Genomic DNA, 20,090 nt, shown 5'->3' with positions numbered 1-20,090 from the left:
GTAAATCTCATCTGTGTGTGGGGATTTTAGAGTGGAATTTCCACACTCCTCTCACATGGAACAGTGGGGTTTTTTTTCTCTGAGTATTTAATTTTCCATTTCCATCCACTGGAACACTGTCATGTTATTTGACAACTTGTTAATGACTGTAAGAGTGAGTGTGTATGTGCAAAGTTAACTGTTTCCATTGTTTCTGTGTTGTCTATGTAATGGACTAGAACTTCTGTTTCACAGAGCAATTGCTAATTTTTCCTTCTACAACATAAACAGAGGTAACTCCTTTAGGAAATCATACAAAATGAATGGAATAGCTCAAACCTCGAAACAACCAGATGTGTTTCACTTTGGTAGGTGCTTCCCCCTAGTGGATACTTTTATTCACGGCAAAAGTGGAATTCCTAACATGTTTAAGTATTATGGTTTTAAATATTTTTGAACATCTAAACAAACTATTTTGTGTGAATTATGATCTCAGTCTGTACTGTTTTCACTAAAGTGTCAGCTCTCTATATAATGTGAAATTTGACCTTTTTATACGTATGTAGAGTAGGTATTTCAGTCAAGAAGGTTATACTGAAACAAAACCGCCTTCAAATACATTCGGTATTGTTTGCTCAACCGCCATACTCCTAGTGGCCACCAGAGGTCTCCATTGTCACATTTGACTGATTCAGATCGCCTAAGGGAAACAAACTTCTCAGTTCAGTGACTCAAAACACTGTAGATGCTAAAGCTCATGCTTCAGCGTCTGTTGTCCTTCTAAAGGAAGCCTGTAGCTTTCAGATGTGAACGCATGTCACCCAGTTCACCTTCCACTTGACCTATTTCACAGAGATTGCATTTATAGAAAGTCCTATGAAATATTAAAGACCAGGGCACTCTTCAGGGAACAGGAATTATATCACACTGCATTGCCTGAGAAAACCTGTGATTTTCAGCCTTACGTAACCAGGGGAAAATAGCATGATTCTGTACTTTTAGTTCTAATTTTGTTCTTCCTGCATAACTCCTGCATACTGTAATTATCTGACCTTTCTGTCGACTGAATTTATCTGTGTTAGATTAGATTTGCCTGCAAACTCTTTTGAAGGTGATGGGAGTTCAGATCAGAGCTAACAATGATGCCAGTACTAGCACATCCAATAGGGTTGAAATCTTTTGCATACACATTCATCTTTCTATTTACCCTGTCCCTTCTATATTAACAATAGAAATACGAAATTAGGCTAATCTAAAACCATTTCCAGCAGAATTATACTCTGTAAAAGCCAAGTCTTCAAAGAAATGGGGAGTAGCTTCTTCTTACTACAAGGAGTTCACCAAAGCATATTTGGATGCAAGACACAAACACATTGGAACAAGGACAGTCAGGATCTGGCCTCAATAGAGCATAGGGCTCCACTGTAACAAAGCATTTTGGTAAGGAACTGAACAAACAAACAAACTAAAATCCAACAGAAAATGAAAACAAAACTTTTCTGAAAGATTGTTCTGAAGAATAACAGTTGTCATAAAAAAACAACGATTTATTAGAGCTACGATTAGAAAAACAAAAAACAAAGTCTTCAGCAAAAAGAAAGTCATTAATGAAAGGTTTGGCTACTAAAGATACATTACATTTGATAAAAACATTCTTATGAATTCTTTTACCATCGTCTAAAAAAAATGTTTTAATAAATAAATCTTCCGTGGCAGTAGCATATTCTTGCATTAAGAAATAATGAAAATTGCAGTCTTTAATTTGAGCATAAAAAGAATTATAATAATAATGAAAAAAAAATGCAATTTAGAAAATCCACAGTCCCAGAATTTTGGCATCCACAACAATTCCGATAAAAAAGTTGTTTTCAAAATCTCAATGTTAGTTCTATGTTCAATACACTTCTCTGTCTGTTTCCCTAGGGTCTAAGTCTCTTGGGCTGTTCTGAAAATGTGAAAGTAAGAGAATATGCCATTGATCATAATAGAAAATCATGGGTAAAAGGGTTTATGTAGTTTGAGGATCAAAGTCAATATTTCACAAATACTAACTAGCAGGATTTCACAAAACTATGAAAAAAGAAAGCATGCTGAACTCCCATTGTGAAGCTAAAGCAAATAAGATTGACAAAATCTGGTTTTAGGAGTTTACCTAAAACAGATTCAGGTATTAAATCTTTTTATTATAATGTGTCTAGCCCTATATTTCCATCTAACTGGCAGGATTTCTCAAGGCTCCCGTTCCAATTTGGGCCAGTCAAATTCAGCTAAATATATCCCTTAGAAGATTATGACCGCTTAGATTATAACCGCTTACAAACCCAAAAATAAGTGTGACCCTCTGTCACTGCATATAATTTGAAGACATAAACACGTCATTGCAGACTAGGCAGATTATAGAAAATACTTTATATTAGTTGCTTAAGCACGTGAAAAGTCTGTATAATGAATTGAAGCAATGTTCAAGTGTAACCCAGTTTAAAAACCTGCCTTTACCTTCCTTTACGTAAGGTAAAGGCAGAAAGAATAACATTGACTGGGTATTCTCACTCATTCTTCATATATTATATGTAGAAAAACACTGTCCAGTCACATCATTAAGTGCATTACATCCTTTTTAACACCAGTAACAACGACCAATCACAGGGCAGGAATACCATCTACTCAAACCATATTGACATCGACGTTCTTCTTACTCCGCTTCTTATTTTACAATTATTATTATTATTAGTAGTAGTAGCAGAAGCACTCTGTTTCTTTTAGTTTTGTAATAATATAAACCTAGAGATCAACTTTTATTGTTCTGAGTGTAATGTTCCACAGCTGTATAAATAAATAATTCATAATAACAACATCCAAACCCTATTTAATGTCCTCTATCGAAATGTTAGCGTTTTAGCAACTGATTTGTTATCAAAGAAACGTCGTATTTAATCGTCCCTCCTCAGATTGGGCAACGAAAATAGCCTCCATGTGTTTGGTCACGTGATCGCGCTGCGTGCGTAAAGAGAAAGGACGACGTGCGTGACGTAACGCGAACGCTTTCGTTAGTTTCCTCAACCAAACACTGTCTCTACTGATATTATTGTGTGATAAAAACTGGAAAGCAGCCGGTGGAAAGGGAGCTGTTTGTTCAGACAAAGACCAGCTAAACACAGCGGGGTTCCCCCCCTTTGTGAAGGAAACCGAGTTGCTGCTTCTGAAATGGAACTTGTCTTATAGAGGGGAAGGAGACGGCGATTTGTTTAAAAAAAACAACACTTTTTAAACCCAAGAAAAGCTCGTTTTTAGTCTTCTAGCCATTGCTGTCGGAAAGGAGGCGGGGAATACAAAGAGACGCCTGCTAAAACCCTCAGAAATTTGGACTCACTCAAGCAAAAACGGGATTATTACGAAGCTAGGTCGTGCTGCTGTGACTGGTCAGCGATAGTACATGGATTATCTGGTGAGTAAACGAATAAAAAGGTTGTTTTTGTTGCTCACAGCAATCAAGCAAGCTGCTGCTTCCAGTATCTTTGCAGCTGACAAGTCCAGGTCTAGCAACAGTTTGCTGTAGGTGTATTACTATTGTACAACTCATAATTAGCATTAGCTTTTATTAGTTGTCAAGTGAAGCTCCTAGCTTCCCTCCTCCATCAGTACTTTGGAAATAGGTCTAACTGGTTGATCCAGACCCCAACGTGTTTGTATGCAAAACAGCGTCAGATGTCAAACAGCTGCACACTTTGAACACCTCTGTTGCTGAGGATGAATCTGCGTCCTGTTTTTTATTAAGGTTATTTTTCAAATACAAGCCGTCTGCATGTTTATAACTGTCCTGTGCAAAACAATAACTTCCCTCCAGGCTGTTGGCTCCAGCTTTTGGCTTGGAGATCACTGGTTTTTGGGCCCTTTGCCCACATTGTGCAGATGGGATGGGTGCTGCTGGGGGAAAAAAAAACAACCAAAAAACAAAAAAAAAACAGCAACAATAAAAGAGGAAACTGGTGGAATTGAAAAGCCTTCCCTTGGGATTTATAAAAAAGTTTACCAGTACATTGTGCTGTCATTTCACTGGTGGGGACAGAGTGACACTGTGGAGTGCAGAGGAACTCGCCCACCCAGTGTTATCAGCTTGTTTATAAATGGGCCTCCCAAGACGTGAGACCTAAAAGAAACTTTGAACTTTGGCTTTACTGGAACTTTTTTTTTTAATGTCCTTAACATGACCAAAACTGCTGCAATATCTTGCATCACAGGGACCAATTTTCTCTGGAACAAAAGGAGTGTGTTCATAGTTAACTTAGGTTATAATGTAAACTGTGCCAGGCATGGATGGAAAAATATTGACACTAAAGGGTAAACCAATAAGCCAGTGATGTCAAAGCAGCCCCGTGTGACAGGAAACGAATAAAATAAACTGGTTGGCTTTCTGTACGGACAGACTTCACATTTATTCCTTTAATATCTATAATACATCCCAATAAGCGCAGATAAACTCTGTGAGCTTCAGTACCTTACTGACTTGGGGCTGTTTCTACCACACTCTTAACCCATTCTTTTGTAATAAATATTCAATAAATAGTTTTAGTGATTTTTGAAATATACAGTCATTTGTCCATATGACTGTATATTTTAAATCTATTGTGAATTGTCTTTTTGTATGTATAGATCAATATAAAATATTAATATTGCTCTTACATAAGATAAATATAAGATTTATACCTTATATCTAATATTAGATATATTAATATGTCAAAATATTAATATATCAATCTAATATTTGCCAATATTATATATAGAGGATAAATATCCTTACCAACAACCATGTGAAAAGATGACCACACTTTTCTTTTAGATTGCTTCTGCTAAACACCCCACAGTGCTGCGCTGCATCACTATCACTGTAACATTGTCAAACAAATAACACATGGCCAAACCCCTGTCCCTCCCTAAACACACACAAACAGTCACAAAGTTGATATGATTTCTAATATTTTAATATTGTCCCAGTTTTAGTTATGGGACCGAAACGATAGATATGTTAAAAAAAGGACTAGAAATGGCCGATATCGATGTAGATGCATCAAAACCTATGTGAAATTTTGTACAAGCTGTTAGTAAACCCAGTAATTTAAGTGCGAGTCCAAAAGGTTATCCAAAGTTATGTTTGGCCCTTGTTTATGGTATCAAAATGTTTGGCTTTCCTTTAACTCTCTAGAAGACATCAGTCCAAGTGCATGTATAATTTTGACCAAATGTGGGTTAGAGAACTGTAATTGCTCAGTGAATTCTGTCCACTGTGCCCAAACCATTTTGAAACTCATTGCAGTTTGTTTTGTGTTCAGTCTGTATTGAGAAAAGAACAGTTGGATTGTTTCTTTAAAAGCTCTAAATTAGAATAATGTTCAAGTTGGGTGTAGGCATCCTTCATTTTGACACACCTTCTCACTCTTAGCATTAACAGAAACGAGATTTTTTTTTTGCAGCCCGCATGTTTGAGGGGTTTTAGGATTTTCCATGGTAGTTTTTATTTTGTGTGCAAAGCACAGCTGTAACTCTGGACTGTTGGGACAGAGTGCTTGGCTGTCCTCTAAGGTCAGGCACTCAACAGGCGTCGGGCTGTTGCGATCCTGCTGTGCGACACTGAAGATGTGGTGCAAAGCTCTGAACCACAACTATAATCTCCTCAGATTTAATGAATCCTTCCTGTTCAGTCCTTTTTATTGATTTTAGTGAGGCCTCGTTTTGTGTTTGTGATGGGAATCACCTTTAAAAGATGGGGGATTATTATGTCCTATTAAATTACAGGCTAATCACGGTAGTTTGAATTATGACAGTAGCTGACATCTGATCTGGGACAGATTCTTTCAACTGGGATGTGGTGCATGTTAAATCAACTTCTGCATGCTCAGCATTGTGTCAAAAAGAACATTCAAAAACTGCAGCACCGAGACAGGGATTTGATCCCATGAGCTGTTGCCATAGTACAGCCTTACCAAATTACTGCTGCACTGTGTTGCCACCTCCTGAGACCTAACCTGATTTTGACTGACTCAGACAAGATGCTTTCTGGGGACAAAATATATTCTGTTTATTAATGTGTGCAGGCTATTTCAGTATCTGCACAACAAGTACTACTGCTGCTAAAGTAATGCATGTTTAAAACGTTTTTTAATCTGTAAAATGTTTGAACTGGGTGCACAGATTTAATCAGAAATATTGAGAAAACACATGCTAAGTATTTCAATAATTTACAACCTTCACCCTTTTTACTGTGCACCTCTTTATAGAGTTTAGAACAACTTTACCTTAAGAGTGATAGATGGGACTCTAGTGGTTTTCAATCACTCACAGTAATTACAAACAGCTGAATTCATCTTGCAGGTGAGGGAAAAGTGTAGTATACTCCCTTCAGCCAGCTGGTCAGCAGTGTGCAGCAACGAGAGATACAACAGTATTTTTGTTATTCTATTTCATATGGTCAGAAAACAACTTAACGTCAGAAACTATTAACAGTTTTTAATCCGCAGCTTTTTAAAACCTTAGTCCTGCTACTTTGTGCTTGAACCTGTATTTACTTATTTTTTTAAACTAAATTGGGGGCATTCAGCTGCACCTGCAGACTTTATGTCTATCACATTCTAGTCCAGTCTGTAAGGAAGTCAGCCTGTCTCAACAACCAGAAAGTTCCTGTTGTGGAATCTGAACTATGTGAAATACTCACTGACAACGATTGGCAGGCATTGACTTGAGGCCATGGTAACAATGGAAAAACCTAACTGAGCTGCTTCATCTGCTCAAATACTGCTCCACACCTTCATTCGTCTGGGTCAGGATCAGGATAAACAAACAGCTGCAACACAGAGAAATGACCTAAAAAGGTAGCTGCATGTTAAACCGCAGTAAAAGGAGTCAAAGTTGAGCGTAAAGTGCAGCTTATGTAACTAAAAGCCACACAAATATGATGTTATGAACATCTCATAAAATGAGATATTCTGTCATTTTATTGTTTAAAGAAACTTGTAGTTGTATAGGGATCATTTTTATATTCTGCTTAATCTAGAATTATATCAAATTGCAGTCTTATTATCCTAACTGTGGTTGTCAAAAAAAAAAATTGTGACATTTGGTTTAAATATTACGTGTGGAAAGGAAAAGACAGGCTAATGGTTAATTTCTTTTATGTCTAGGTGATATTTAAAACTGATACTTTGTCCTTAAACCATTTCTCCCCTTTCAGATAGCAAATTTGACACATTCAATAGGCGTAGATTTAAATTTTAACTTGCAGATAAAAGCCATGGTTTATCTTTCTGTATCAGCTACGCAGTACTTATTTCATGTTTCACAGCTGTAGTATCAAATAATAAACATTTGTGAGATACAATCATCTATGCTTTCTTTGCAAATTACAATAATACATTGCAAAAGGATATGAAATGTGAAGAACGCAGCCATAGTGAAGACTGATGACCAGACAGTTCTTCTGTGACACAATCCACAAGGAGGTTAGGCCACAAAAGACCATTTCTAAAAGAAGCTGACTGTTCAGAGTGGTGTATCACAGCATAGCAATAGAAAGTGGGGTGGAGGAAAAAAAGTTTGTTAGGAAAAGAATGCAAACATTAGGAATTACCACCACCATGATTCTAAAGCATAACCAATTTAAGTGTTTGGAGGCAAGGTGTGGACTGTGGCTAGAGGCAAAGCTTCCAGAGCTGCCACTTAAAGTGATGTCCTTGGGCTTATGACACAAATACCTGGACTGCTGATCAGTCATTCAAAGTCCTCTTTTCAGATGAAACTAAAGTTTGGGGGACCAACTAAAATGCAGTGTATGAGAATAAAGTCCATTGTGATGATTCGGTGTGGCATGTCACCTGCTGATGGTTGTCCATGGAAGTTTTATCAAGTCCGCAGTCCACATCTACCAGGATGATGTAGAGGAGTTCATGCTTCCCAAGCTCTATGGAGATGCAGGTTGGTTTTTCCTGCAGGACACAGCACAGTCCGCACTGTCAGTACCAGGTTTAATGACCACACAGTCACTGCTGGATTTGCCAGCAACCTGCCCTGACCTAAACCAGGCAGAAAATCCTTTTATATTACAATCTGTATGTAATCAATCTATATAATGTGAGTTTTTCCTGTCGAATTGAATTATTGAAGTAAATCGACTTAGTATGATATTCTAATTAATTGACATGTAATTCTATTTAGGGGGGTTCAAAAATGATTCGATGTTGTTTTGGTGCTCACCAAATTCACACGGTCAGTTATGTCTAATTTTTATTGTGCACAATGAAAACAGGTAGAGCAGAGCTAAGAGCAGACGCTTTAGCCATACTCCCATCCTGCTGGCAAACAGCAGATGTTATCTTTGTCCTCTACTTGACAGTGCTACACAGCTTTGCTTCTCCCGGTGTAGCACTGCCAAATTCCTTTTTCTGTTGTAAGCAACATGGTATTTCAGCAATGTGAATGGTTTAGTTAATTTGAATATCTGTGATATTCTAGGTACTGATGCTTATCAAGGATGAGTGCAGGCCCTTTACGTCCCTGGAAATATTCACATTCAAGGAATTTTGAATGTGAATACAGTTGAAGAAACATAAGTATTCAGCTTGTCGAACGTAAGAAGACTGAACTGGAAAAAAGAAAATCTAGACCTTTAAAGAGGCAGCAGTGAACCTTTTGTATTTTGTTGCTTTTCAGTTGTAGTTTCTTTTTGCTCACAAGTTCTATTTAGCTCTGACCTGCAGTGTTGTGAATTTATTTTCAAGATTTTATTATTTTACAAATATTTAGAATATATTTTTCAAAATGGTCTAGAACATATAAGATGTTTGAGTCCCTAAACACATTCTCTGGTGATGATCTTGCTGCATTGAACTGAATACATGTCCAAAGATGTATAAAACTGATGTACAATAGACTTTTTTTAATTTTAATTTTTAATTTTAATTTGATCCCTTTGGTGTTGTAGTTTCTATTACTAAACAAGGGCTGCCCTACCTTTTTTTTTTTACAATTAATCTATCGGCTTTATTCTAGTAATCTAATCTTATTATTTTTGTCCAAAAAAATCACAAATTTCTTTTTGATCACATCTTTTCATCATAATGGCCTCCCATAAAATGAAAACTAAGCACATATGTTCAATTAAAGTTGTGACATCTCCAGTATTACAAAATAAATAGAAGGAAGTTCGTCTTATTTATATATTTACAGTTAAAGAAACATAAGTATTCAGCTTGTCCAACGTAAGAAGACTGAACTGGAAAAAATAAAAACTAGACTGTGTTGAAGTCCTGGATTCAAGCATATTTTCTGAAACTTTTTAAACTTAAAAAAATAAAGTTGTCCTAGGCTATTACCCTGAGGTCCTTGTGTATATGAAGAATTTAGTGTCCTTTTTTTAAATTATAAGAATATAAAAGTTCACTATCTAACACATCAACTGTAATTTGTCAAAGTGTAAATGTGAAGCAGGACATCTGATGTAGTAAATCAGATGCAGGAGTGACAAGCATTAAAAGTGAAGGTTGCAAGGACACAGTTTCCCCTCCAATTTGAGACGAATGAAGCAGAGCAACAAAGCCGTACTAGTTTAAGATTTACAACAGACACCTTGAAAATCTCGTTTTTTTACCAAATTAAATTTTAAATTAAATCTGTAATAGTTTAGCAACCTGCCAGTGATTTAGTTCACCCACTACCCCAATGGTAGCTAATTTTAAATTGTATATTATACCTGTCAGCAGGAGGCAATGCCAGCCCCTACTAGACAAACAAGCTATTCAAACATGACTCACAGTTCTCATAAAGGCATTCGACAAGACGTCCCACAGCATTTGCTGAAATCCTTGCGACCACAGGAAGCTCAAGTGGTCAATCTTTTCATCCTACTCCATGCAGAAAGCAATGGTTTTCATACCTGCTATAGCTCTGCTTGCAGTACGGACATTGTGTGTGGGTGGGTAATGGTGACTAATCCAATTTGCAGTCTTATTCTGGATCTCTAGTTGCCGTTCAGTCCTTAATCTCTGTGGAGAGTGAGAGAAAAAGAGATACACTCAGTCTTAAGCTTGCGTCTGTCTGTTGATCCCTGTGGTAATAGTTTCTTATCTTTCTATGAATGAGCATGGTGGGTAAACAAAAGGTCCTCCTCATCTAACACTTGCAAAGCAAGGCAGTGTGAATGTTGGGATTTAAACGAAGAACCAGAGTGAGGCTATTGACAGCTGACTGCAAGACAGGGAAGAGCTGCGACTCATGCTGTCGGTCTGACACTGTTGTGTTCAGCTACTCCTGATCCTCCTTCGTCCATTCACTTATTCCCGAGGCTTGCTGGTTGCCGGGGGTTACGCTTGTTGTCGAGCACAATGTCGGAGCACATGCAGCTTTCCCTCGCCTTGTGCAGGATTGGGCTTTATACGGTAAGAAAATGCAAGAAATGTGTGGCTTTCTTCTCACTTTTACAGCAACACGGATGTGTTATATTTTTTTCATGTGAGCTGGATTTAACCCCGTCCAGTTTTAGCGTGGTTTAATCTTGTGTTTTGAAATGGGGACTGATCAGATAAAAGTGTCTGCCGCTTCTCTGCTGCTTGGCCCCTGACAGAGGATTTCGCTGCGTTTCATTCAAGCGGTTGTTGTCTATAATTTAACGTAAGAAAGGTGAAGGTGAGCGCAATTATATTCTGCTTTCTGTAGCAGCTCACAGCAACTGTCCTCAGGCAGTGTTGTAGGTGCCTCTGGATCTATTAATATTTTCCTAAGTGGGCCATGGTGGAAATTATTGTCAGAGTTTTTGCTGTGTTTTATTAGTAAGACTTGTGTAAGAGTAATATACATGTATTGGCATTGTCCAGTGAGAGTGCAGTATGCAACAAGTTTCAAATCAAACGTATTTTCGCTACAGCTGATGACTCAAATAACATATTGTGAGGTTTGATTTTTATTCCTGTAAATATGTTAAATGTTTTGGTCTACATCAACAAATCCAAATTGTGGAGCGGGAATATTACACAGGTAGCACTTGTTTGGTTTAAAATCTCAACCGTGACTCATCATTTTAGCCATGCAAGCATCATAATTTTCGCTGTCATGATTTCAGTGGTGAAATCAATTTAAGAGGAAGATTGAATGTGTGTCTTACTAAGTTGTTAGGTTCCACCTCTCCAACAAGCGAATGGTGATGTGACATCTTTTTTTACAAATAAAGTCACAATCTAACTGCAATAACAAAGGTTCAATGAACGGAAAATATCTTGTAAAGAAATGCGGGCAAATATTTCTCCTCTGTGATGTGAGAAACTGCAGTTGCTGAGAGGTATTGCTGTTTAAGGTGTTTCTACAAGCTCTTGGGTGATGTTGTGCACGTTTTGTTTTGGCTTTGTCATTGTTTAATCAGCAATGACAGTCTGGAGTGTTCTCATACTCTTGATGTCAGATTTAAGTGAGAATTTTGTTGCAGAAACATGTGGGGAACTAAACTGCAGGCTGACATTTCACTCAGAAGCAAAGTGATGTCTTGACGTCCCTTTCAGCCCACTGTAAAAGACATTGCGTGGGAAATCTTGCTGGTTTTGAAATTAGGACAATTGAAAGTACTGACTACTTAACAGAACTACAGAGGCATGATTTCTTCTTTTTGTGCATTGCAGGGATTCACTAAGATTTAAACCCTTGCTGAATCACCATCACAACATCCGGACCAGCTGTTTATCTGGCCTTTAACATATGTGTTTCTCTGACGGATTAAAGAAACATCACACTTGTATAAACACACACACACACACACACACACACACACACACACACACACACACACACACACACACACACACACACACACACACACACACACACACACACACACACACACACACACACACACACACTGGCCCCTACTTCCTTTTGGTGTTCATTAATACTGATGATCTTCCATTAGATTTTCAGCTTAATACACATATGTATTGCATCAAGATAAAATATATAGGATAAAATATATGGTTATTAATTAAAAAATAACATTTAAGAAATAAACATGTCAAGATTCATGGGCATTTGTTGATGGATAATGGATCTGTACTACAATTACAGCTCCAATAAAATAATTATTGTTGAAAACTATTTTGTACTCATTTCACAAAATAAAACTCATGAGTTACACACAAAGTAAAATGTTTCAAATCTTTAATTGTATATTTTCAACAGGGAGTTTGAATCTCCTGGTTGCTTAGATGTGCTACACAACAACTTGTAATTCGGTTGTTAATGGCTTTCAGCTAATAAAAACCCAAACTATCGCATGATGTGCAATGGAACATGATCAAAACGTCCCACGTGTAGAGGTTACTGGAACTGTTACCCTTTTGGTCTTTTAACTATTAGCAAACTATGTGATTGTGATTAGCCTCTTTGTGTTCCTCTCATTATGTCATTAATGGACTGGAAAGCGTTGACTTTAACCCTGAGGGGCTGGCCAAACCATCAAGAGTCTCAAGGCATGAGTAAGCATGACCTACTTTAAGTGAAAATGCAGAAAATGGCACTCTGCAGTTTACCTGAATTGGCTACCAGACCGGGCCACATTAAATGATGCAGAATTTGAAAAAATAAAAGACATAGTCCAAATCATTCACTGTGAATACAAATGAATAATAAAAATGTCCCTAAATGTATTTGCTACAAAAAAATGTTAGACATGATATTATACATTTGTTTTAATAGCCATTAACTGATAAATGGAGGTAAATATGTCTGCATGTTCTGTCTGACTTATTTTGATTAATTGTTTTGGCTGTCCTGGTTGTTTGGTTACAGGTTGTAAGGAGACTTTGATCTTGACAGATTGTGCAGCCCCTATCACACAGGTTACACCTTCACCCGCTTTCCCCTCTCAAGAGTAAGATATTGGATCATTAAATCAAAGCTTTCCGGTCTGGTATGTAATGTTTTTCAGAAATGCAACTTGCCACCAGTAAATCCTTTTTGCTTAGTGAAAACATACATTTTATGGAACTTCATATTTCTTTGTTGCTACATATAGCTAACACTTTTTCCCAGCTGATTGTTGCTTTTGTCATATTGCCAAACGTCCTCACTGCTTTTGTCCACAAGCTGTCCTTTAGGCTTGTGACAAGACCACTGTGGTGCAGTTCAACACTGTTCTACTCAGCTTGTGTATTATTCTTACTGATAAGAAAACATCAGAATAGTTTCTGCTTGTGCAGCGTTAGGTTATGGTGTTCATAATTCAGCCACTTTTCTGTGAAGTCAATAAATAAGAAAGTATTTGTGAATTTGATGTCTGTTTGCATACTCTGCAGCACTTTTAATATTCACTTGCACTGCTCAGTTCTCAGTGCAAACTGAGATGCTTACATTGAGAACTTAATTCATTCAGAATATTCAGATAGTCCTTATGATGGGTGCAACACTTCGTCTGCTTTTCTTCTTTAGCTGATGCCCCCATCTCTCTGGTAGAGGATAACTCTAGACTCGTCACACCTTCTTCCATTTCTCCAGAGACCAATCTTTATGGTCCCTGACATATTGAAAACATTTTCTCCAGTTAGCCTAAACCATTAGTGGTTTTCTTAAAGCTACGCAGTATTTCAGTCCCAATTCCTTGAATTTCTTTCACATTCTTTGTGTTTGGAAATGCTTTATTGTATTTCTCTAAATGTGTAATGAAATCTAATCAAGCTACCACTGATCACGATAATTCGGGATTTTTTTTCTGACCACATTATTTCCACAAAGACCGAGATTCTCCACTATCCTTTCAGTTTTTAATAATGTGTTGAACAGTTCGTAATACACTTTTAGTCGTTTCTGTGATCTCCTTCGATGTTTTCTTTGCTTGATGCCAATGTTTTGACCCTTCTTAAACAGACTAACAGCTTCTCCATGACCACAGGATATGTTTCAACATGTTTGTTTAGGAAATGAGAAGCTATTCAATGCATCAGTTGGGATTACATAACTTGTTGCTAGCTCAAAGATAATTGCCCATGCACTAATTATCCAATAGGAGGCTTGTACCCATGTGCTTAGTTAAATCCAGACCTGTGCAATTTTTTATCTGGCCAGGCAGTATATAATATATATCACTCACCGCTCTGTGTTCTTGACTTTCATTGGGCTACGACAGTCTTTTTTCCCCCAATTTTTGGTGACTAGTTAAGTCTAGATAGTTTCAATAATTATTGAAATGATCAACTAACACTTGATTGTATGTTTAAATTCTACGTTTTTAGAAATTTGAGAGCCATTTGTAGTTTTCCAAACAGTTCCACCATCTTTTTTTTGACAAAAAGCTTAATGCCAAATATAACCTTTGAAAAAAAGTTTCCAGTGAAAACTTCTAAAGGAAATCCTAAGGCTCATCCATGTATTTCACCCTGCTTTCAGATTTATCCTTTCAGCTTGGTTATCTACATATATTTTCACTCTTTTTATCTAGGCTGCACAATAACAAAACTTTTATTCAGATTATTTTAAGTTTTACAGCTTCTAGGAACTCTGATAGACTGTTACTCTTCACCACAAATATTAATATTTAACTGAAGTTATTTTCTAGCCCTTGGGACTCATAAATATGTTATTGTTTTTTTTCTTCTGGTGCCTGTTATGTCACCGTAAAGTTCTCACACAGCAAATAAACCTTTCTTCTTGTAGCGTGTGAGCAGCGAACATATCCAACCTGCTTCCGTCTTTTCTGAAAGACAGGATGGGAGCAGCCATTGCGCCATCCTGGGCCACGAATATCCCACATTTCAAAATAAACATACAGTGAAATGATGACTAAGAGGCCATGGAAGGCCACCCTAGTGACTGTCGAGTACTGTTCACTGTTTCACGGCTGCCACTCTTCTGCAATTTGTTTTGTTTGTCCAAAGCCATTCTGAGAAAGTGTTTGGCTCTGGTCGCCAAGGAAAGAAGAAAGGGAAGGTTTCTGTTGGAAATTCACTAGCAGGCAGAGAAGGGCTATGCCACATTGTACTTCTGTTTAGACCATGGCTAGAACAATTCAAAATAATGTGCTTTTGTTGTAAACAATATTGAGTATTTATATCAAGGAGCATCGGATTTTGTGTTTAATTGAAGATGCAATAATATTGGCTGGATTTTCTTTATGTTGATGATCAGTTATAGAAAAAGGATGAGTTGCAGAACAGATTTAAAGCAACATTTTAAAAGTTTGGGTCACTGGAGCCACATAATGACTGTTGCATGCTTGACTAATCTGCCTACCTTATTAAAGCTGCAGGATGTAACTTTTATTAAAAAAAAAAAACCTATTTGTTGAGACTATGTTGTGACACATTGGTATGTGATAGATGGTATTTGAGGAAAATGAGCACCTTTGCCCCTTCCAGGTGCTAACTAAAAACAACCAATCAGGACCAAGAGGAGGGTCCTGATTGGCCCCTCCTCTGTCATTTAGGTGCTGTCATTATGACAGAGGAGCGCCGTCATTTAAGCTTGTGAATGTGTTGCTCACCCACCCATGCCACTCAAAAAACAATAAAAATTTTAATGTCAAAGAAAATCTGAGTGATGCAACATTCAGTTGTCAGAAAGGGAGGAGCTATTTTGATTTTGGAGTTTTCAAACATCAATGGACTATTTTCCTTAACTTTTTTTTTGAGACCATTCATAAGTGGATTTTCTAGCATGCTGTGGATCATTGTCCTTCTGCTTAAGCTCTCTACTAGCTGGCTGAGATTTTCTGGTACAAAGCAGATTTAACGGTTCCATCAATTACAACAAGTCATTCATATTCTGAAGCAGCAGAATGAGTTTGACTGTCATATGATGTTGTTTTTCCAGCAGATGTTGTGTTGGTTTAACACCTGACGTAACCAAAAACACTGTTCTGGGTTTTTTTTTGTCTTGGTTCATAGAATATTGTAAGATGTCTTTGTCTGATATGAGGCAGGCATTTGGCCTTGGCTTAGTTCTTGTTTTGATCAGCTTTGTTGGAACTCTCCCATGAATGGCATCTTTGCACAGTCTCTTGTGTTTCAGTGTTTCTTTTGTGACCTCCTGGAGGAGTTGTTGATGCACGCTTAGAGTAATTCTGGTGGTCCGGCTGCTCCATTATTCCGCATTTTCTCCATTTGGTGTGGTATGGTTCTCTGAAGACTCAAAGCTTTAATTCTCCGTAGGTTGTAAATGTCAATGTCTTCTCCATTAATTGACTCTTGTCAATTATTTCCTCAGAAATAATGAATGATGCAGAATCTTATTATAGTCTGCAGTGCTGCAGTGCATGGTTTTTATTAGGATGCCTTATCATTTTTTGTTCTTAAAATTGCTGTGTGTTCAATGTTCATTTGCCTTTCTGTTTTGCTCCATTAGTATAAAACTTTTTTTTCAAACCAAAAGGAGTTGTAAATTATAGCAAAACATCGACAGAGAGAAATAAGTTGCCATGATTGTGGGTGTTTGAGCTTGCGGTACTTTGTCAGTCTTGTTTATAACTTCTCCCTCACATTTCTGGTTGCAGGTGTTTTTGTCATTATTTATTTAATAATCTATTGGTGCTCTCATCTGAAATGGATAAATCATGGCTTTTAGGCCGTTAAGCTAGAACGCCACACTGCTTTGTTAAACTGATAAATAATGTAACAAAAATATGTATTTTATTTTTTTGCTAGACGGAAACTCTACAGTCAAATAAGTGATGGTGTAACGTCATCCTTGCAAATGGAAAGTTGCACTGTTGTTCAGTCCACTGTAAAAATATGTCTGTACAAACCTCTTCATTTTTTTAAGCACATGACATAAGATTGTGTACGCAAATGATTCCCATTGACAGAGTCACTACTCAATGTAATAAATGGAAAAATCTGGGGTTGCTAGATCGAGATAAAACATATTAAGGAAAAAAAAAGTGTTGCCAAACTTTTCTTTTGTTCCATTTCTAAAAAGATTCAACTCTACACTTTAAAAAAAAAATGCAGATGACTCAAAACAGCAACTCACACACACTGAAGTGAAAGGCATCTTGAAACCCTCAAAAAACATCATATATTTAATTCAGTTTGATCTAGTTAATTTGTATTGCCCTGATTCACCGCAAATCTCATGTTGAAGGACAGATCATATGCAGAGTGTGTTATCAATTCAGTCCAATCGTGGACACTTACTTATGGTCAACTGCAAATATTTATTAATTACTATTGCAACAATCCTGCATGTAGCAACAGGGGACAATAACTTGTCACAGATGATGTCTGTCCTTTGATTGCAGACAGATTAGCCAGAGAAACATCACATTTTATCAAGGCAGTCTCTATTTAGACCATTAACAATAGTATAAACTAATACTGATGTTTGTCCTTAAAGTAGATCTGAATAGTAGTTAAAAAAAAACTTAAGAAGAAACTTAAGCTTAACCTGCTTTTCATTGGTTATTTTGATTGGAGAGCATTTTTGCAGTGTTTTTGTAAGTAAATTTGACAATTTTTGCGCTGAATCATACTTGTTCCTTTCTGCCTTTAAGTTCAAGCTAATGAAATCTATATCTGCTATACCACAATAACAAAAAATCAAATTTCAGCTTGTTCATTCAAACATTTTTCAAATGCTACGAAATGCCAAAACGGTGGAGCTGGAGGTTCTCAATTTGCTGGCTGTCATGGCTGAGAAATGAAAATGTTGTGCATTCCTTGTGATCGAGCCAATCCTGTCCACCGAGGCCTGATCCGCCCACAAATGTAATCCGCTTTGATACGAATGGCGAGAGAGCGACACAATCAGCTTCCTTTTTCCTCAAATGCAGATATTTCTGTTGTCATGCAGGGGCAGCATGAGGAGATGGAGACAGCTGTGTTTTACCATCTGGCCATCAATGATTTAAATCACATTTAGCTGAAAGCAGTATTTTTAAAGATTCATAACAAAAAGCATTCAAGGCAGGAATAATTGCCTGCCTTGAGTGCAGGCAATTCATACATAAGGTTGATTGAACTGCTTTAAAAAGAAGAAAGACACTCAAGATTAAGCACTGGATAAAAATGATTAAAATGCAGATTTAAAATGAATAAAACCCTAAGACAAGACGGACGTCGATAAGGCAACCATTGACTTTTATAAGTAAGCTGCAGTGAACTGTTTTTCCACTCCAGATTTAAAGAAGCCAACAGTTTCTGCAAATCTTAGAAGTTTAAGCGGCTGTTTCTACAGCTGAAGAGCACAGAACCAACCTGTGTATTTAGGCCTGTGATTGTTCAGTGCTTTATAGACTATCCATAGGATTTTAAATGATTTCATTTGACAAACAGAATGTTAGTGTATTGATTTAATGACTGGCATAAACACATTCTGGTTTAGAGAAACCTCTAAAGGCACATTGCAATAATCTAACATATAGTAAAAATGAAAGAATGTAGATTTTTTTTGTGTGTGTGTATGTGTCCTGTTTTGACAGGAAACGTTATTGTGGTAATACTTGGAAGTATGGTGACACAAAAGAATAAAGTTGTAGGTCATTAGCATTGGTATAAGAGAGATGACAACTCTACACCTTTCCACTCTTAAGTTCAGAATGTTAACCGTCTTGAATGCGGTTTTGAGATCCAGTAAAATCAAGACAAATGTTTTCTTTTTAAACATTTTTAAACAGGTGAAAAGATGCAAGCCATTCAAAACCTTCACTAATAGACTCAATGCTGTTGTTGGCTCTGTTAGACCGTTTTCTTAAAATGTTTTTAAAATGAACATTTTTTCGTCTAAGATCCTTATCAGATCAAATCATTTAGGACACAATTTAGGAAAAAAATAAAATAAAATATAGGTAAAGTATAGCAGAATGAAACTATCTAGGTCATTCTAATTTAGTTATGTTGAAACCCTTTTTGTGCCACAAGAGTTTCTTATCTTAGATCAACTTTTCTCTGACAGCTTTATTGTCCTTAAACAGAAGAAATGCTGCAGATTCTGGTTAAGTTTTCAAGTCAGACATGCTTATAAATATCTAAAACTCATATTGTTTAGGATTACTGGAGATTTCTAAATTTTACTGAACATGCACCTTGACAATCTGATGCTTTTGGCTTCTTTATGCCAGCTGGTTATTTAAAGCAGCTGTGTCCAAACTCAGTCCTCGAAGGCCGGCATCCTGCAGGTTTTAGTTCTCTACCTGGTGGTGGTAGTAAGCTTTTCAGCATGTCAATGTTCTTCTTAGGCCTTTAATGAGCCATCATTTGATCCAAGTGCATTAAAACAGGGAGAGAACTAAAACATGCAGGATGCCGGCCCTCAAGGACTGACTTTGGGCATCACTGATTTAAAGAAAGGATAGTGGCGCCCTCTGCTGAAATTAAGCAGACACTGCTTCGGATTATCAAAACCAACTGACTGTAATAGTGAACGGATCACAAACATTACTGAAGTTTTGAGCGGAGTAAACTTTGTCAAATACAGCAAGCGGATGAAAGAGTGAGCCAGTTGCTGCTCACTCTTTCAGGTCCTACATCTTTAGGACCTGATGCACAGCAATAATAATTTAATTTAATTTAATAATATGCAATTATAAAAAAAAAAGACTTGTATGACTTTCATTAAAATACTGCATATTTTTATACAGCTAATAATGAAAATTCATATCAAAATGATTTTTTTACATTTTTACTTTAAAAACGTGTATGGTGAAGAGTACTTTAAACGTGAGGATTTTGACCCTTAAAAGAAAAAGTTGAACCAACTTAATTGAATTGCTTCTATGGGTAACAAGCAATTAAATTAAGCATATCCAACTTAATTTATTAAGTTTAACCAATTCAATATATTTAATCATCCAACTCAATTTGTTAATTTTTTAAACATATTTATTAAGTATGTTTAAGATAACAGATTTAAGTCAGTCTTACTCAAATCATTTAGTTTACTTCAAAAAATGGTAAATGGACTGAACTTACACAGCACTTTTCCAGTCACTTTGACTACTCAAAGCACTTCACATTAGAGTCACATTCACACACCAATATCCATATCGATATGTGGCAGGAGGAAGCTGGAATTGAACCTACAACCTTCTGATCTCAAGATGACTACGCTACCCACGGAGCCACAGTCGCTTACCAGGGAATCTGTCCCTGGTCAGCTTG

At 36.9% G+C, this 20,090-nt stretch overlaps 1 protein-coding gene across 3 annotated transcripts in view; it reads left to right on the top strand.

Annotated features, from left to right (window-relative positions):
- The window catches only part of arl15a (ADP-ribosylation factor-like 15a), a 113,672-nt gene that overhangs the window by 1,470 nt on the left and 92,112 nt on the right, over nucleotides 1-20,090 (top strand). The window contains exon 1 of one of the 3 annotated variants that reach the window (XM_008418094.2): nucleotides 2,992-3,424. The exons of 1 other annotated variant lie outside the window; for it this stretch is intronic. In XM_008418094.2, coding sequence (XP_008416316.1) covers nucleotides 3,413-3,424 — 12 coding nt within the window. In that variant the 5' untranslated portion in view covers nucleotides 2,992-3,412. Of the gene's footprint in view, nucleotides 1-2,991; nucleotides 3,425-10,012; nucleotides 10,401-20,090 lie in introns of those variants that run through there. One more of the 3 variants, XM_008418093.3, reaches the window with a different exon arrangement.

The sequence above is a fragment of the Poecilia reticulata genome, chromosome 9, assembly GCF_904066995.2.
Source record: "Poecilia reticulata chromosome 9, P_reticulata-male-v2, whole genome shotgun sequence".
Taxonomy (NCBI): Eukaryota; Metazoa; Chordata; class Actinopteri; order Cyprinodontiformes; family Poeciliidae; genus Poecilia; species Poecilia reticulata.
The sequence above is the reverse complement of the archived record's forward strand: the minus strand, read 5'-3'. Positions and strand labels throughout refer to the sequence as shown.